Source organism: Papio anubis, chromosome 1, assembly GCF_008728515.1.
Source record: "Papio anubis isolate 15944 chromosome 1, Panubis1.0, whole genome shotgun sequence".
NCBI classification, from domain to species: domain Eukaryota; kingdom Metazoa; phylum Chordata; class Mammalia; order Primates; family Cercopithecidae; genus Papio; species Papio anubis.
In genome coordinates this window covers 89,778,683-89,796,751 of record NC_044976.1, presented here as the reverse complement: position 1 = coordinate 89,796,751, position 18,069 = coordinate 89,778,683, and the positions used below count along the sequence as shown (strand labels likewise).

General features: G+C 42.3%; 1 protein-coding gene across 1 annotated transcript; it reads left to right on the top strand.

Annotated features, from left to right (window-relative positions):
* Positions 1-1,170: 1,170 nt before the first annotated feature.
* LOC100997028 (neuroblastoma breakpoint family member 9-like) lies at positions 1,171-16,294 on the top strand (the record flags this gene model as incomplete). Its single annotated transcript, XM_031665336.1, is given in 12 exon segments — positions 1,171-3,178; positions 4,917-5,019; positions 5,855-5,997; positions 6,000-6,068; positions 7,117-7,189; positions 9,083-9,288; positions 10,573-10,624; positions 13,584-13,837; positions 13,840-13,980; positions 14,685-14,733; positions 15,347-15,519; positions 16,233-16,294. Coding segments are annotated over 12 exon segments (1,500 nt in total), but the record flags the coding sequence as incomplete, so codon positions are not given.
* Between the last annotated feature and the right edge of the window lie 1,775 nt (positions 16,295-18,069).

Genomic DNA, 18,069 nt, shown 5'->3' with positions numbered 1-18,069 from the left:
AATTTTTGTATTTTCAGTAGAGACAGGGTTTTGCCATGTTGGCCAGGCTGGTCTTGAACTCCTGACCTCAGGTGGTCTGCCCACCTCAGCCTCTCAAAGTCTTGGGATTACAGGTGTGAGCCACCAGGCCTGACCAAAATGATTCCATTTTTATGAAGCACATGAATAAGCAAAATTAATCTATGGTGGCTGCTATAGTTTAAATATTGGTCCCCTCCAAATCACATGTTTAAACGTGGTCCCCAGTGTTGGAGGAGGGGGTTAATGGGAGGTGTTTGGGTCATTGGAGTGGATCCCTCATGAATAGATTAAACCCCACCCTGGGAGAAGGTAGTGAGTGAATTCTCACTCTCAGTTCCTATAGGATCTAGTTATTAAAAAGTGCCTCTCACCTTTACTCTCTTTTGCTTCCTCTCTCACCGTATAATCTCTGCACACACTGGTTCCTTTTCACCTCTGCTGCAAGTGGAAGCAGTCTCAGGCCCTCATTAGGAGCAGATGCTGGTGCCATGCTTCTTGTGCAGCCTGCAGGACTATGAGCAAAATGCACCTCTTTTCTTTATAAATTACCCAGCCTCTGGTATTCCTTTCCAGCAACACAAAAGGACTAAGGCAGTGACAACATTCAGAATATATTCTTCATATGGGGGATGAGTATTGACTGGCAAGGACCACATCAGAACTTTGTGGCATGGGGGAAAATGTTCTCTGTCTTTAACTGGGTGTTATTATACAATGTATAGTTATATTAAAATTTATTAAGCTGTACCTTTAGGTTTTTTGCAGTATACTCTCTGCAAATTATACCTCAGTGAAGAACTGTTAGCATACAACAAAGAGAGAGATAACAAACACTCAAAAATGTGAAAATTGGCCGGGCGTGGTGGCTCACGCCTGTAATCCCAGCATTTTGGGAGGCTGAGGTGGGCAGATCACCTGAGGTCGGGAGTTCGAGATCAGCCTGAACAACATGGAGAAACCGTCTCTACTAAAAATACAAAAGATTAGTCGGGCATGGTGGTGCATGCCTGTAATTCCAGCTACTCGGGAGGCTGAGGCAGGAGACTCCCTTGAACTTGGGAGGCAGAGGTTGCAGTGAGCCAAGATTGTGCCATTGCACTCCAGCATGAGCAACAAGAGCAAAACTCTGTCTCAAAAAAAAAAAAAAAAGTGAAAATTGACAGAAAATAGGTAGCAAATATTTAGCATATAAATAAGAGGGATCCATTGAGAAGAAACCAAAAGCAATGGAATAAAACAAAGATTTAAAAAAGTATAATAAAAAGTTTTAAATTTCAAAGTTTGAAATGATATTAAAGTGGCACACTGTTTCCTTGGGAAAATCAAGTGAGAACCACAAACTCTGAGACTAATTCCAGCAAAAGTATGTAAATCAGTTTGATCTAATGGTACAAGGTTAGCTTTGAAGGCCAAAAGGAACTGGTTTCTAATTCTTATTCCTCTCCTCACTAGTTTTGTGACCTAGGGAAATTTTGCAATCTTTCTGAGTTTGTTTTCTCATCAGGAGCAGGATAATACCTAAGTAACAGGATTGTTCATGGATTTAAATATGATTGCATGGCAGTGGACATGAACCATAATTTTTAAGAATATATTTACACTGAGCTCTTCTTTAACGATGTTAAAATTGTAGACAAACAACAATTGACAAAGAATAGACAAAATGTTCTAACATAAATATTTTTCCTTTGTTTCTAGAAAGAAGTCACACATATAGTAAAAATAATTAGAGAGGACCTAGTTCATATTGAACAATCTTCCCCAAACCCTGAAACAGGTCTACTTTCTAACACCAGAGATGTCTTGACTGAGTCCAACCCCTGCAGTCCCCTCTGTCTGGAATAGACGGAGGAAGTTTGCTCCAGCCTTAGAACAGCATGGGCTGGCAAGCGTTCTCAGAGAGGCTCTCAACTTCAACTCTAAAGGCCCTGAGGAATATGTGCAAGTGGGTTGGGTTAAGGCCAAGCTGAACCACACGACCAGGGCTCTCACCAGCGCCAAAGTCAGTGGAAGGATATCAGTCCCCAGAGCTCTGTTACAGGCCATGGGGTGCTCCATGGAGGGGTGGTGAGCATATGAATAACAATCAGGACAAACATTGGTAATGGACAGGAGGCATAAATAAACAATGTCCACCCTCCACTAAAACCCAGGAAAGTTCTCATTCAAAAAACGATGTCTTGAAGAAAACACATAGGTACAAATCTTTGTGACTTTGGATTAGACATTTTTTAAGTAGGCACAAACAACCCAAAAATAGATAGATAAATGGACTTCATTAAAATAAAAATCTTATATGCTTCAAATGACACTGTCAAGGAAGTGAAAAGATAATCCATATAATGGGAGAACTATTTCCAAATTATATATTTGACAGGAGTCTAGTACCTAGAGTATATAAGGAATTCATATAACCTGTTGGGAAGTGTTTCTGCCTTGATGATGTTGTACGGACAAGAGATAAACAGTGAGGAATATGCTTAGATGTATTGGGAAAGAGATGGGTCGGTGGCATTGTCACAAGGGTACATGAATACTGAGAGTGAATGCTGAAGGAATGATCCCCATTGGTGGTTACCCTCAGGTGAGACCAGGGTGCCTGTGTTTCAGCAAAGCCTGGGCAATTGGAATGCAGGGATCCTAAGATTCCATGACACCCCCACCTTCTAATTCTGTTATTGCAACTGCAGACGGTTACGTGGCATGCTGGCCACAATCATCCTCACTCTTGTCAGAGACTGAGTGACTGGCAGTGCCTTCAGCTCTGAGCTCAGGCACCTCAAACCTTGGTTTTGTGGTTAAGGATCCTAAAGTGCTGTGGGGAGTGATCACGTTTTTCTCAACAGTAAGTTAAGAATTTTAGTTACTGACATCCCTCAGTCCTAATTAAACCTATTTGATTTCACCAGTTTTTAACCCATCCTGTGTTTGTGTTTATTCTCCCCAGTCCCTAGCTCCACCTTTTCTGCAACAAATGTCAGCATGGTGGTATCTGCTGGCCCTTGGTCCAGTGAGAAGGCAGAGATGAACATTCTAGAAATCAGTGAGAATTTGCATCCCCAGCTGGCAGAGAACAAACAGCAGTTCAGAAATATCAAAGAGAAATTTCTTATAACTCAAGTGGCCTACTTCCTGGCCAACCAGCAGAACACATACCGTAAGTTCAATAGGCTCACCATCACAAAAGTGATGAATGATGTCCTGTCTTCTCTCTGAGAAACTAAATGCACTCTCCATCAAAAATAATTTCATCCCTCTCGTACTTCTAGGAAAATAGAAATGGGTGTTTTAGCATTTTGTTAAAGTTGGAAGACAGAGGTACCAAAGTATTTAACAACTTTCCATACTTACAGTTAGGTGGGGGTGGGACTAGAATTAAAATCTCAGTTGATTTCTGTCACAGGCACAGAACGACCTGTTTTCTCCAAGAGGCTAAATCATGTTTTCAAGACTACTGTCTGTACCATATAAAATCCTGCAGACAAATAACGTCTAGTCTGTTCTAAATGTCTGGGACTAGTGAACTTTTATTCAGTTCAAGCTTCTGTTGAGGCCCTATAGGCAAAGCTCTGTTCTAGTGACCCTGAGGGAAACTTGGTGATAGTGCCCAGTACCTGCTCTGAGGAGCTTCAAGAAGACTCTGCTCCTAATAGAACCTGTGGTATCTATAAGTGACAGAATCAAGAGGAGGGAGTAGGGGCCGTGCACAGTTGCTCACTCTTGTAATCCCAGCACTTTGGAAGGCCGAAGTGGGCAGATCACGAGGTCAGGAGTTGAGATCAGCCTGGGCAATATGGAGAAACCCCATCTCTACTAAAAATACAAAAATTAGCTGGGCATGGTGGCAGGTGCCTGTAATCCCCACTACTCGGGAGACTGAGGCAGGAGAATCCTTTGAACCCAGGAGGCAGAGGTTGCAGTGAGCCAAGATTGTGCCATTACATTCTAGCCTGGGTGACAGGGCAAGACTGGTCAAAAATAAACAAACAAACAAACAAACAAAAATAAAAAAATAAACAGCAGAGAGTACTCTGGTAAGAGGGAAGTCCTAGGGCACAGGCTCTTGTTCCTAAAGAGGAAGAAAGATCACACCCAAGAATGTGTGGAAGTAGCAGTGCAGTGTACAGAGCAGGGACCCTGGGCCTGTCTCCTGGGCTCCATCCAAGTTGCTTGTCTTGTCTGTCCCTCAGTTTCCTCATCTGTTCATACAATACTACAATAATACCTACCTCTGTAAATTGCTGCAGTGAATTACATGAGCTATTTCTTGTCAATCTCCTAGAACATTTATTGGCACAGAGTAAACACTATCTATTAGTTCTTTATTCTACTGTTTCTAAATTAACACAAGCTTTATTTGTATTTGGGCATATTTCCCTCATGGCCTTATGTCTCATACTTTATGCTTCAGATACGATTATGATTTAAAAATCAAATATTTTAAAAATCTTTGACGTATTTTTCTTTGAAATTCCCGGTAAAAGGGAAACCATCTGTCCCATAGTCCTAGGGGCCTTTCCGACCATACAAGAAATCACTACTTCATGCCCCAGTGCAGTGTTTTAGAGGAGAGGCTGCAAGGCTTGGACAAGTGGCTCCACATTCAGAGTCAGACCTCAGGGGCTGTGAATTCTGACTCCACTTCATTGTGGTTGAATCATCTGGTCAACTTCCTTGATGTGCTCTTGAGTTTCTCTTTCTTCATCTCTAAATTTTGGAGAAACAGATGCTAGAAAGTCAGGAGACTGAAGAGTAAAGATGTGGAAATCCCTTCCTAGAGCCTGGTACTGGGGACAGTTTTGTCCTTGGGATGGACCTGACTCCTGCCCTGTAGGCAGTGACCACAGCAGCATGTCCAGCCTTCCACTGAGGCAGGCATGTCTGTCTTTTCTCAGAGTATGAAGAGTGCAAAGACCTCATAAAATCTATGCTGAGGGATGAGCTTCAGTTCAAGGAGGAGAAGGTTGCAGAGCAGCTCAGGCAGGCTAAGGAGCTCAGGTGAGGGGATCCCGTGGGGGTAGGCAGGTGGGCAGGTGTGTAAATCTCTGAAGTACAGCAGCTCAGCGGGGAAAAGTAAGAGCTAAGCTGGGCCAGGGGAAGGGCAGGAATTGCCATGGCAGGCTCACGACACACAAATATTTATCCAACAGAGAACAAGGATAATAGTAAGTTATGGGTTGCAGTTGTTTCTCAGAGCCTTGTTTTCTTTTTCTCAAACAAGTAATTGTTGAGGTGAAATTTGCATAACACAAAATTAACCAAAGGAGTGGGAACCACCCAGCAGCATTCAGTGTACTCAAAATGGTGTGCCATCACCACCCCACTTACCCTTAGTGAGAATCACCTCCTGACTGACTGCGGCTTCTCATCCTTTCACTCAATCAATGTTGCCTTCTGGAGCCTGTCATTCTTTTCTTGTTTCATCTTTTCAATTGGCCCCATCTGCACCTGGCCTCATTTCTGTACATGGCTTTGTATCTAGTCACTGCAAGATGCACTATGTGTATTTTCACATGGAAATGTCCATGGCCAGAGTGAGGAACTGAAAGGATGTCTTTTTGAAACTGAATAAGGAAGACACCTACTTTTGTTTACAGAAGGGAAAGATTAATGGAACATCATCGAGGATCTTACAGGAGGCCTCTCTGATATAGAGGAAGGCTGTAAACCATTTTTTATTCTTTCTCTTGGCCACAGACATTCCTTTAAACATGTGCTGACCTTCTCCTTGGAGGTCTCCTTGAGGACATTGTCTCAGAAATCTCTGTCGCAATATTCGAACTGATCACTCACCCCTTTCCACTGTTAAATTTTCTCTACTATCTCACCTTAGGCAATATAAAGTCCTGGTTCACTCTCAGGAACGAGAGCTGAGCCAGTTAAGGGAGATGTTATGGGAAGGGAGAGATGTCTCCTGCTCATCGAATCAGCATGTCCAGGCCCTCCTCGCTCCGGATGAGCCAGACAAGTCCCAGGGCAGGACCTCCAAGAACAGCTGGCCGAAGGCTGTAGGCTGGCACAGCACCTTGTCCAAAAGCTCACCCCAGGTAAGGTTTCCATAGGACCTGATGACCCAAAACCCCAGGCTTATGAGAGACTCCAGACCTCCATACTTTCACAATGACAGTTGTATCGGTGGTGTTTTTTCCACTAAACATATGTGGCTATGACATGACCAGGACTTCCTGGGTAAGAACAGAGATGGGAAACCCATGGGGTTGGAGGTCACAGTATTACAAATGTCCCTCCTTCCTTGATGGAAGGTGGTCTTTGGAGCAAGAGGCAGCATCTATCTGGTTTTAAAGGACAAGAAGGAGGCCGTGACAGGAGGGCGCTTGTTAGAGTGAAAAGAGCTCTGGACTAAGAATGAAGGTTCCCAGGCTGTCTCTTTGGCAATGTTCTTAGTAACTGTCAGTGAGTGATTTATCCTTCCTGAGTTTCTCTGTCTCCATCTGCAAAGGCAGGCAAATTGTCTCTTGCAAGGGTCTGAAGCATCCAAATGTGGAAACACTTAACAACTGCTTTTCAAAATGAGATGAAGCCCCTCACTGTGTGGTGTTGGAGAAGGCAGTTGATGTGGGGGCATTTGGTGGTAGGAAGTGCTTCAGACTGGAGCACTCCCCATGGAGAGCATGTCCCTGAATAACACAGCAGAAGCCACATGGAGGGCCTGTGAAGTCTCCTGATGCATAGAGGACTGTGGGGCAAGTTTGTCCTCTCCTAAGAGAAAGAATTAGGTTCGAAATGCGAACTATGACAGGACACCAAGTCTGTGCCTGGGAATCAGATCTGTGGCAGGATGAGGGAGACAGCTGCCAAAGTCCAGAGAGAGGCTGCACAAGCCTCCAGTGATATGGGGAGCAAAGGGTCTTTTCAATATTTGGCCACATCTTGATGGTGGCCCTCCAGATCAGAAATGCATTGCCTGATGGATCTGTAAACCATGCCAGGGCATTTTGTTAAAGATAAAACATGAGAGATTTCAGCTGAACGATGACTCATGCCTAGATGTTCATGTTTCTGTGCACATTGGGCTGACTGTGCTTGCAGAGTGTGAAGTGGGAAATATCTGAAGGAACACTTCTGTATTTACAGAAAATGATGAAGATGAGGATGAAGATGTTAAAGTTGAGGAGGCTGAGAAAGTACAGGAATCATGTGCCCCCAGGTAACACTGAATACTCAGGAGTAAGTAATGGGTTGTAACATATGAAAAAGGTCTAGGAGGCACACCCTCTCTGGCAGCTATGATAGGCCAAAGCCCTGTGTTGCAGGAAGTCAGGGACCCCGAACGGAGGGACCAGCTGAAGCCGTGGCAGAAGAACATAGATTGTGACGATTTCATGGACATTTATTAGTTCCCCAAATTAATACTTTTATAATTTCCTACACCTGTCTTTACTGTAATCATTGAACATAAATTGTGAAGATTTCATGAACACTTGTCACTTCCCCAGTCAATACCCTTGTGTTTTTCTATGCCTGTCTTTACTTTAATCTCTTAATCCTGTCATCTTCTTCGTAAGCTGAGGAGGATGAATATCACCTCAGGACTCTGTGATTGTATCAGCTGCACAAATTTTTTGTGGAGCATGTGTGTTTGAACAATATGAAATCTGGGCATCTTAAAAAAAGAACAGAATAACAGCAATGTTCAGGGAACAAGAGAGGTAACTTTGAACTGGCTGCTGGTGAACCGGATGGAACAGAGCTATATTTCTCCTCTTTCATAAGCAAATAGGAGAAATATCGCTGAATTCTTTTTCTCAGTAAGGAACATCCCTAAGAAAGAGAATGCACCCTGAAGGTAGGCTTATAGACTGGGCCCTTTTTTAAGGCCTCTCGTCTTTTATGGTCGAAGCCGAAGGGATGAAATAAGCCCCGGTCTCCTATAGCACTCCCAGGCTTATTAAGTGGAGGAAAATTCCCACCCAATAAATTTTGGTCAGACAGGTTATCTGCTCTCAAACCCTGTTTCCTGGTAAGATGTTATCAATGACAATGCGTCATTAAAATTGCTAATGCTGGCCGGGCGTGGTGGCTCAAGCCTGTAATCCCAGCACTTTGGGAGGCCGAGACAGGCGGATCACGAGGTCAGGAGATCGAGACCATCCTGCCTAACCTGGTGAAACTCCATCTCTACTAAAAAAAAAAAATACAAAAAACTAGCTGGGCGAGGTGGCGGGTGCCTGTAGTCCCAGCTACTCAGGAGGCTGAGGCAGGAGAATGGCATAAACCTGGGAGGCAGAGCTCGCAGTGAGCTGAGATCCGGCCACTGCACTCCAGCCTGGGGGACAGAGGGAGACTCTGTCTCAAAAAAAAAAAAAAAAAATTGCTAATGCTAACTTCATTAGCAATTTTAATTTCACCTCATCTGGTGGTCCTGTAATTTAGCCCTGCCTCCATTTGCTTTGTGATATTTTATTACCTTGTGAAGTATGTGATCTCTGTGACCTATACCCTATTCGTGCACTCCCTCCCCTTTTGAAAATCGCTAATAAAAACTTGCTGGTTTTACGGCTTGGGGAACATCACGGATCCTACTGACATGTGATGTCTCCCCCGGACACCCAGCTTTAAATTTCTCTCTCTTGTGCTCTTTCCCTTTATTTCTCAACCCAGCCGAGACACTTAGGAAATAGAAAAGAACCCACTTTAAACATCGGGAGCGGGTTCTCCCGATAGGCCTGCATTCCCTTAGCCACAGTATGTGAAATTCAACCCAGCTTAGACACAGTGTATAGCAGCTGTTGTGTTGTGTTTCTCTGTATGTGCTGAGTGTCATGTCTGTACCGTACGGGGTAGCTGAGTCTTCATCCTCCTCAGCTCCTATCTGTCCAGTGCAATGAACACCAGTTGCTCTCTTCCTCTCTGGCTCCCATGGCAGCCATGGTCTGTTGCAGAGAGAAGAGGTTTGCCTGTTCCCTCTCAAAGGGAACCTCCTGTTTGCTTTCTGGGACCACTCTCTTAATGCCTCTTGTCAAAACCAGCTAGGACTCCCTGGGGTCTTAATCCCTCTGTATTTAATCTTCTGCCATCTCTGTCCCACCTGGCTCATCAGGGAGGTGCAGAAGGCTGAAGAAAGGGAAATCCCTGAGGACTCACTGGAGGTATGTGCCGTCCCTTGTTCAAATAGCCACAGCCCTTGTGACTCCAACAAGCCACACAGAAACACCAAAATCACATTTGAGGAAGACAAAGTCGACTCAACTGTCATTGACTCATCCTCTCATGATGAATGGGAGGATGTTGTACAAATTATCCCAGGTAGCCTCTGTATTCCTTGTGTCTCATACCTCTGTCTAGGCTGAGGAAGATAAACTCTGAAGACAGGCTCTATACGCACAAATTGGTTTGAATAAAGAACTCCGATCGGATTCTAAACACAGATATCAGTGAGTTTTTTTGTCTTTCTCAACTCATGTCATGCCTTTGTCTGCCAGTCCCCAGTATCAAGTTACTGGACCCTACGCAAGCGTGATGATCTCATAGTCATCTGTGCAGGAGATGCACAGGAAGTATCTGTCAGGCCTCCTAGCTTTGATTCAGTATCTCTTGTCACCTGTGATTAAGTCATCTGTCCCTGAACAATGTCCATGGAGTTTCTATGCCTTTTGAAGGAGACTAGCAGCCTTGCCTTTGTATTTGGATATATTGCTCTCCAGGCTTCACTGCTCTCAGCTTTAACCTTGATCTCCTGTAAGTCAGCTTGCTTAGCTGTGCAGTCACCTTGAAATCAGGACAGAAACTTTTCTTCTTTACTTTGCTGATATATTTCCGTAAAGCAAGGCTGGACCCTGGTTCTCCACCCCATCAGTGCAATGGCTGATCCAATGTTGTTTCTTTGTAGCGTCATAGATTTTTTTTTTTTTTTTTGCAATGGAGTCTTGCTCTGTCACCCAGGCTGGAGTGCAGTGGCACCATCTTGGCTTGGTGCAACCTCCGCCTCCCAGATTCAAGTGATTCTCCTGCCTCAGCCTCTTGAGTAGCTGGGACCACAGGTGCACACCACCACATCTGGCTAATTTTTGTATTTTTAGTAGAGATGGGGTTTCCCCATATTGGCCAGGCTGGTCTTGAATTCATGACCTCAAATGATTCACTTGTCTTGGCCTCCCAAATCACAGATTCTTTTTAAAGCAAGAGTTGTTCTAATTTATCTATCAGTCAAGTTTCATGTGTAGATGCCTCTAAACATTTAATGTCCATATTACCTGGTAATATAAGTCAGCATTGCAGCAACACTCCTAGAAAATTGTTTGACCAGTTTTCGGAGATTTTTTGGGGGAAAACTTTTGTTTAACTTTGACTCAGGCAGGGAATATGGCATTATGGTCTACACAGAGAGGGAGATTTTGGCCTGTGGGTCTGGAAAGCAGGGTCATCTACTTCTCACCAGACTTAATCTAGGGCACCCTAGAATATTCCTGTCAGAATCCATATTCTTGCACTGAGAATAGTTATGTTCTTGTGCTATGACTATACAGTGATTTGGTCATATGTGAAGTGTGAATTGCTTAATGTGACCTGCTTCTCTGAATTTATTTACAGAAAATGAAAGTGATTATGAGGAAGAGGAAGAAAAAGGGCCAGTGTCTCCCAGGTAATGCTGTGGAATTGTGGGCTGTTAATTCAGTAGTGACACCAGGAGATTGTAGATTTAGGGAAAACGAGGAAGTGATGAATAGAAATATTTCTTCCATTCACCCAGTTACAAATTGTCCTTATTAACAATGTGTGTTATTTGTGGCACTTGTATTGGTTTTAATTTCATAGTCCTCTCAAGATAGGAACTTGCAATCAGATGAGCCAGATGAACTACCCAAACAGGGTTTTCTTGTTGATCTTTTCAGAAAATCAGCTCCTGGATTCATTGATTTTTTTTTTTGAAGGGTTTTTTTGTGTCTCTATGTCCTTTAGTTCTGCTTTGATCTTAGTAATTTCTTGTCTTCTACTAGCTTTTGAATTTGTTTGCCTTGCTTCTCTAGTTCTTTTAATTGTGATGTTAGGGTGTCGATTTTAGATCTTTCCTGCTTTCTCTTGTGGGCATTTAGTGCTATAAATTTCCCTCTACATACTGCTTTAAATGTGTCCCAGAGATTCTGATACATTGTGTCTTTGTTCCCATTGGTTTCTGAGAACATCTTTATTTCTGCCTTCATTTCGTTATTTACCCAGTAGTCATCCAGGAGCAGGTTGTTCAGTTTCCATGTAGTTGTGCAGTTTTGAGTGACTTTCTTAATCCTGAGTTCTAATTTTATTTCACTGTGGTCTGAGAGACAGTTTGTTCTGATTTTTCTTCTTTTACATTTGCTGAGGAGTGTTTTACTTCCAACTATGTGGTCAATTTTAGAATAATTGTGATGGGGTTCTGAGAAGAATGTATATTCTGTTGATTTGGGGTGGAGAGGTCTGTACATGTGTATTAGATATGCTTAATGCAGAGCTGAGTTCAAGTCCTGGATATCCTTGTTAAGCTTCTGTCCATTGATCTGTCTAATATTGACAGTGGGGTGTTAAATTCTCCCATTATTATTGTGTGGGGGGTCTAAGTCTCTTTCTAAGTCTGTAAGGACTTGCTTTATGAATCTGAGTGCTCTTGTATTCGGTGCATATATATTTAGAATAGTTAACTCTTCTTGTTGAATTGATCCCTTTACCATTGCATAATGGCCTTCTTTGTCTCTTTTGATCTTTGATGGTTTAAAGTCTGTTTTATCAGAGACTAGGATTGCAACCCCTGCTTTTTTTGTTTGCTTTCCATTTGCTTGGTAGATCTTCATCCCTTTATTTTGAGCCTATGTGTTTCTCTGCCCGTGAGATGGGTCTCCTGAATACAGCACACTGATGGATCTTGACTCTTTGTCCAATTTGCCAGTCTGTGTTTTCTAATTGGGACATTTAGCCCATTTATATTTCAGGTTAATACTGTTATGTGTGAATTTGATCCTGTCATTATGATGTTAGTTGGTTATTTTGCTTGTTAGTTGATGCACTTTCTTCCTACCATCGATGGTCTTTACAATTTGACATGTTTTTGTAGTGGCTGGCACCAGTTGTTCCTTTCCATGTTTAGTGCTTCCTTCAGGAGCTGTTGTAAGGTGGGCCTGGATATGAAATTCTGGGTTGAAAATTCTTTTCTTTAAGAATGTTGACTATTGGCCCCCACTGTCTTCTGGCTTGTAGGGTTTCTGCCTAGAGATAGGCTGTTAGTCTGATGGCCTTCCCTTTATGGGTAACCTGTCCTTTCTCTCTGGCTGCCCTTAGCATTTTTTCCTTAATTTCAACCTTGGTGAATCTGACAATTATGTGTCTTGGGGTTGCTCTTCTTGAGGAGTATCTTTGTGGCATTCTCTGTATTTCCTGAATTTGAATGTTGGCCCGCCTTACTAGGTTGGGGAAGTTCTCCTGGATAATATCCTGAAGAGTGTTTTCCAGCTTAGTTTCATTCTCCCCGTCACTTTCAGGTACACCAATCAAATGTAGATTTGGTCTTATCATGTAGTCCCATAGTTCTTGGAGGCTTTGTTCATTTCTTTTTACTCTTTTTTCTCTAAACTTCTCTTTTCACTTGATTTCATTAATTTGATCTTCAATCACTGATACCTTTTCTTCCAGATCACCTACTGAAGCTTGTGCATGCATCATGTAGTTCTTGTGCCATAGTTTTCAGCTCCATCAGGTCATTTCAGGTCTTCTCTACACTGTTTATTCTAGTTAGCCATTCATCTAACCTTTCTTCAAGGTTTTCAGTTTCCTTGCGATGGGTTTCCATATCCTCCTTTAGCTCAGAGAAGTTTGTTATTACCAACTTTCTGAAGCCTACTTCTGTCAACTTGTCAAACTAATTCTCCATCTAGTTTTGTTCCCTTGCTGGTGAGGAGTTGAGTTCCTTTGGAGAAGAAGAGTCTTTCTGGTTTTTGGAATTTTCAGCCTTTCTGCTCTGGTTTCTCCCATCTTTGTGGTTTTATCTACTATTTTGTTCTTTGACGATGGTGACCTACAGATGTGGTTTTGGTGTGGATGTCCTTTTGTTGATGTTGATGCTATTCCTTTCTGTTTGTTAATTTTCCTTCTAACAGGTGGATCCCTCAGCTGCAGGTCTGTTGGAGTTTGCTGGAGTTCCACTCCAGACCCTGTTTGCCTGGGTATCACCAGCAGAAGCAACAGGTCCTAGGTGAGTCTGAGAAATTGTGGACAGTTAATTTGATGTTGACACCTGGAGACACCAAGTCCAGGGAAAACAGTACATGCTGAAAATAATGATTTCATCTTGTCAGACAAGTCTGAATTACACCTACTAACATTGCTTTTGGTTCTCATTACAGTAAATGTTTAGGTTTCCATTTCTTCCTACCCTTATCATTTACTAACCTAGTGAAGGTTGACCATACCTCAAAAGCTGTATTCTCATGGTGACTGCAGGGAAACTTAAGCACATTTTATGCAAAATTATCGAGCCCACTTTTTTCATGATCACTGTTCACCGTGTGTCCTGAGGGCACAAATGTGTCGTGAGTCCTTTGACTCCCTTATCAGTGTGTCACCTGGCCAATTCACTGAGCTGTGTGTGTGTGTGTGTGTGTTTCTTTCTCTCTCTGTTTCTCTTTCATGCTTTTCTACCTGGTCCTGGTCTATCCCAACATAAAGGCAATAATTTGTTACCTCTTTAATGGAGCTGTCCTTTTTCTTCTCAAACACTTCCTTATGTTACCCATGAAATCTAGCTGGGGCTGTGTGGTTTCTGATTCCCCCTGGCTTATTCTTTACTTTTCCTACTTTTCCAGGCTCAACAGGGAACTGCTGGATGAGAAAGAGCTGAAGTCTTACAGGACTCACTGGATAGATGTTATTCGACTCCTCCTGGTTATCTTGAACTGCCTGACTTATGTCAGCCCTACAGAAGTGCCTTTTACTCATTGGAGGAACAGCACCGTGGCTTGGCTCTTGATGTGGACAGTGAGTAACTTACTATGAAGGAGATAAGGCTCCACCCGGTCTTCCAGATAGGGGTGATATTCCTCTTCCAAGTGGCCCTTACTGACCTGAGAGATGTCATTGCTGCAGGCAGGACCTATGGGCGCATATAGGTTGTAATGCAACTGTAGTTTCAGTTGGAAGCCCAGACATGAAATGGGTCAGTGAGCATGGCTGTATTCCTAGTCTCCAGCCATGACTGTGGCAACCTGATCCCACTGTCAGCACATTGGATCCAGGCAGATTTAAGAAATTCACAGAACTATGATTTGGACTCAAGGTTTGTAGATTTCCTCCTTTATTCTAATTTCAGTGTCTTGGAACCATGAACAAGTTGGGTATTTGATGAGACAGGGCTGGATACTGCAGCTTTCCTCCTAGAAATCATCTGGGGCATTTTCTTTGAATTGATGGGAACAATAAGGCATAACTGTTTGCACAAACTTGGGATAAATGATTTTGGGATAACAATCTACCAGAATAGGGATATTTCACCCTTGGTTCTGAAATGCAAACCACAGAATTTCTATCATGACCGACTTTCAGAGCTCCTGATGTATATCTTTCACATTGTCCTGTTCTCATGCTGAAGAGCCTGAGGTCCCCATGTGGGGATTAGACAGTGGACTGTTATGGGTGTAGGTGAATTGGCTTATTTTGTCTGTCCCTGTCTGAATTTGTTGCAGGAATTAAAAAGGAAGAAGAGGGAGAAGACCAAGGCCCACCATGCCCCAGGTAACTTTGAGCAATTGTGAACAGCTAATTCTGTGTTGACACTTGGAGATTCCTGGTTCAGAGAAAACAGAGCGGGCCGACAATATCAATTACATATTTTCAACCAAGCCTGAATTATTCCTACTAACATTACTGTTGGTTTTCATTGCAGTAGATATTTAGGTTTCCATTTCTTTCTCCCCTTATCATTTACAAACCTACTATAGGCCGACCATACTTCAAAAGCTGTATTCTCATGGTGACTGCATGGAATCTTGAGCACATTTTATGGAAAATTATTGAGCACAGTCTTTTCATGATCACTGTATACTGTGTGTCCTGAGGGCACTAACTCAGAGTGTCCTGTTACTCCCTCATCAGTGTGTCACCTGGACAATTCACTGAGCTCTCTCTCTCTCTCTCTCTCTCTCTCTTTGTCTCTCTGTCTTTCTCTTTAATTCTTTTCCATTTGGCCCTTTACTGTCCCAATATGAAGGCAATAATTTGTTACCTCATTAATGGATCTATCCTTTTTCTTTTTTAACCACTTCCTTATCCTACCCATGAAATCTAGTTGGGGCTCTGTTGTGTCTGTTTTTCCCTGGCTTATTCTTTACTTTTTCTGCTTTTCCAGGCTCAGCAGGGAACTGCTGCAGGTAGTAGAGCCTGAAGTCTTGCAGGACTCACTGAATAGTTATTATTCGACTCCTTCCAGTTATCTTGAACTGCCAAATTCAGGCCAGTCCTACGGAAATTCCTTTTACTCATTGGAGGAATAACACATTGGCTTTTCTCTTGATGTGGACGGTGAGTACCTTTCTATGAAGGTAATAAGGATCCACTGAGTCTTCCTTATAGAGATCATATTCCTGCTCCAAGTGGCCATTACTGAGCTGAGAGATGTCATTGCTACAGTGAGGACCTATAGGTACATGTAGGTTCAGTGAAACTCTAGTTCTACGTGGAAGCCCAGACATGGGATGGGTCAGTGAGCATGGCTATCTTCCTAGTCTCAGGCCATGCCCATGGCACTCTGATTCTACTCTGAAGACATTGGACCTGGGCAGATGTGATAAACTCAGAGAACTATAATTTTGACTCAAGGGTTTGTAGATTTTCTTTTTCAATCTAATTTCAGTGTCAAAAATCCTCACAACCATGAACAATCTGAGTATTTGATGAGAAAGGGCTGAAGATTGCAATTTTTTCTCCTAGAAACCATTGAGGGCATTTGCTTTAAATTGATTGGGAAAATATGGCATAACCGTTTGCACAAACTTGGAACAAATGATATTGGGATAATGATCTACCAGAATAGGGACATTTTACCTTAGTTTCTGGGACAAAAACCAAGGAATCTCTATCATGACCAGCCTTCAGGCCTCCTGAAATATATCTCTCACAGTGTCCTATTCTTATGCTGAGGAGCCTGAGGTCCCTGTATGAGGATTAGACAGTGGATTGTTATGTGTGTAGGGGAATCAGCTTAATGCATCTGTCCATGTCTGAATTTATTGCAGAAATTGACAAGCACCAAGAAGGGGAAGAAGATCAAAACCCACCAAATTCAAAACCCATCAAATTCACACATAACAATATTAACCTTAAATGTAAATGGGTAAATGCCCCAATTAAAAGACACAGACTGGCACATTGGATAAAGAGTGAAGACCCATCAGTGTGCTGTATTCAGGAGACTCATCTCATGTGTGAAGACACACATAGGCTCAAAATAAAGGGATGGAGGAAGATCTACCAAGCAAATGGAAAGCAAAAAAAAAAGCAGGGGTTGCAATCCTGGTCTCTGATGAAATAGACTTTAAGCCAACAAAGATCAAAAGAGACAAGGCCATTACATAATGGTAAAGGGATCAATTCAACAAGAAGAGCTAACTATCCTAAATATATATGCACCCAATACAGGAGCACCCAGATTCAAAAGGCAAATTCTTAGAGACCTACAAAGAGACTTAGACCCCCACACAATAATAATGGGAGACTTTAACACCCCACTGTCAATGTTAGACAGATCAATGAGACAGAAGCTTAACAAAGATATCCAGGACTTGAACTCAGCTCTGGACCAAGCAGACCTAATAAACATCTACAGACCTCTCCACCCCAAATCAACAGAATATACATTCATCTCAGCACCACATCACACTTCTTCTAAAATTGACCACATAATTGGAAGTAAAACACTCTTCAGCAAATGTAAAAGAATAGAAATCACAACAAACTGTCTCTCAGACCACAGTGCAATCAAACTAGAACTCAGGATTAAGAAACTCACTCAAAACCACACAACTACATGGAAACTGAACAACCTGCTCTGGAATGACTACTGGGTGAATAGCAAAATGAAGGCAGAAATAAAGATGTTCTTCGGAACCAATGAGAACAAAGACACAATGTACTGGAATCTCTGGGACACATTTAAAGCAGTATGTAGAGGGAAATTTATAGCACTAAATGCCCACAAGAGAAAGCAGGAAAGATCTAAAATCGACACCCTAACATCACAATTAAAAGAACTAGAGAAGCAAGAGCAAACAAATTCAAAAGCTAGCAGAAGACAAGAAATAACTAAGATCAGAGCAGAACTGAAGGAGATAGAGACATAAAAACCCCTTCAAAAGATCAGTGAATCCAGGAACTGGTTTTTTGAAAAGATCAACAAAAGAGATAGACTGGTAGCAAGACTCATAAAGAAGAAAAGAGAGAAGAATCAAATAGATGCAATAAAAAATGAAAAAGGGGACATCATCTCCGATTCCACAGAAATACAAACTACCATCAGAGAATACTATAAACATCTCTATGCAAATAAACTAGAAAATCTAGAAGAAATGGATAAATTCCTGGATACATACACCATCCCAAGACTAAACAGGAAGAACTCAAATCCCAGAGTAGACCAATAAAAGGTTCTGAAATTGAGGTGCTAATTAATAGCCCACCAAGAAAAAAAATTCCAGGACCAGACAGATTCATAGCCGAATTCTACCAGAAGTACAAAGAGGAGCTGGTACCATTCCTTCTGAAACTATTCCAATCCATAGAAAAAGAGGGAATCCTCCCTAACTCATTTTATGAGGCCAGCATCATACTGATACCAAAGCCTGGCAGAGATACAACAAAAAAAAAGAATTTTAGGTCAATATCCCTAACGAACATTGATGTGAAAATCCTCAGTAAAATACTGGCAAACCAAATCCAGTAGCACATCAAAAAGCTTATCCACCATGATTAAGGCAGCTTGATCCCTGGGATGCAAGGCTGGTTCAAAATACCCAAATCAATAAATGTAATCCATCACAGAAAAAGAACCAATGGCAAAAAACACGTGATTATCTC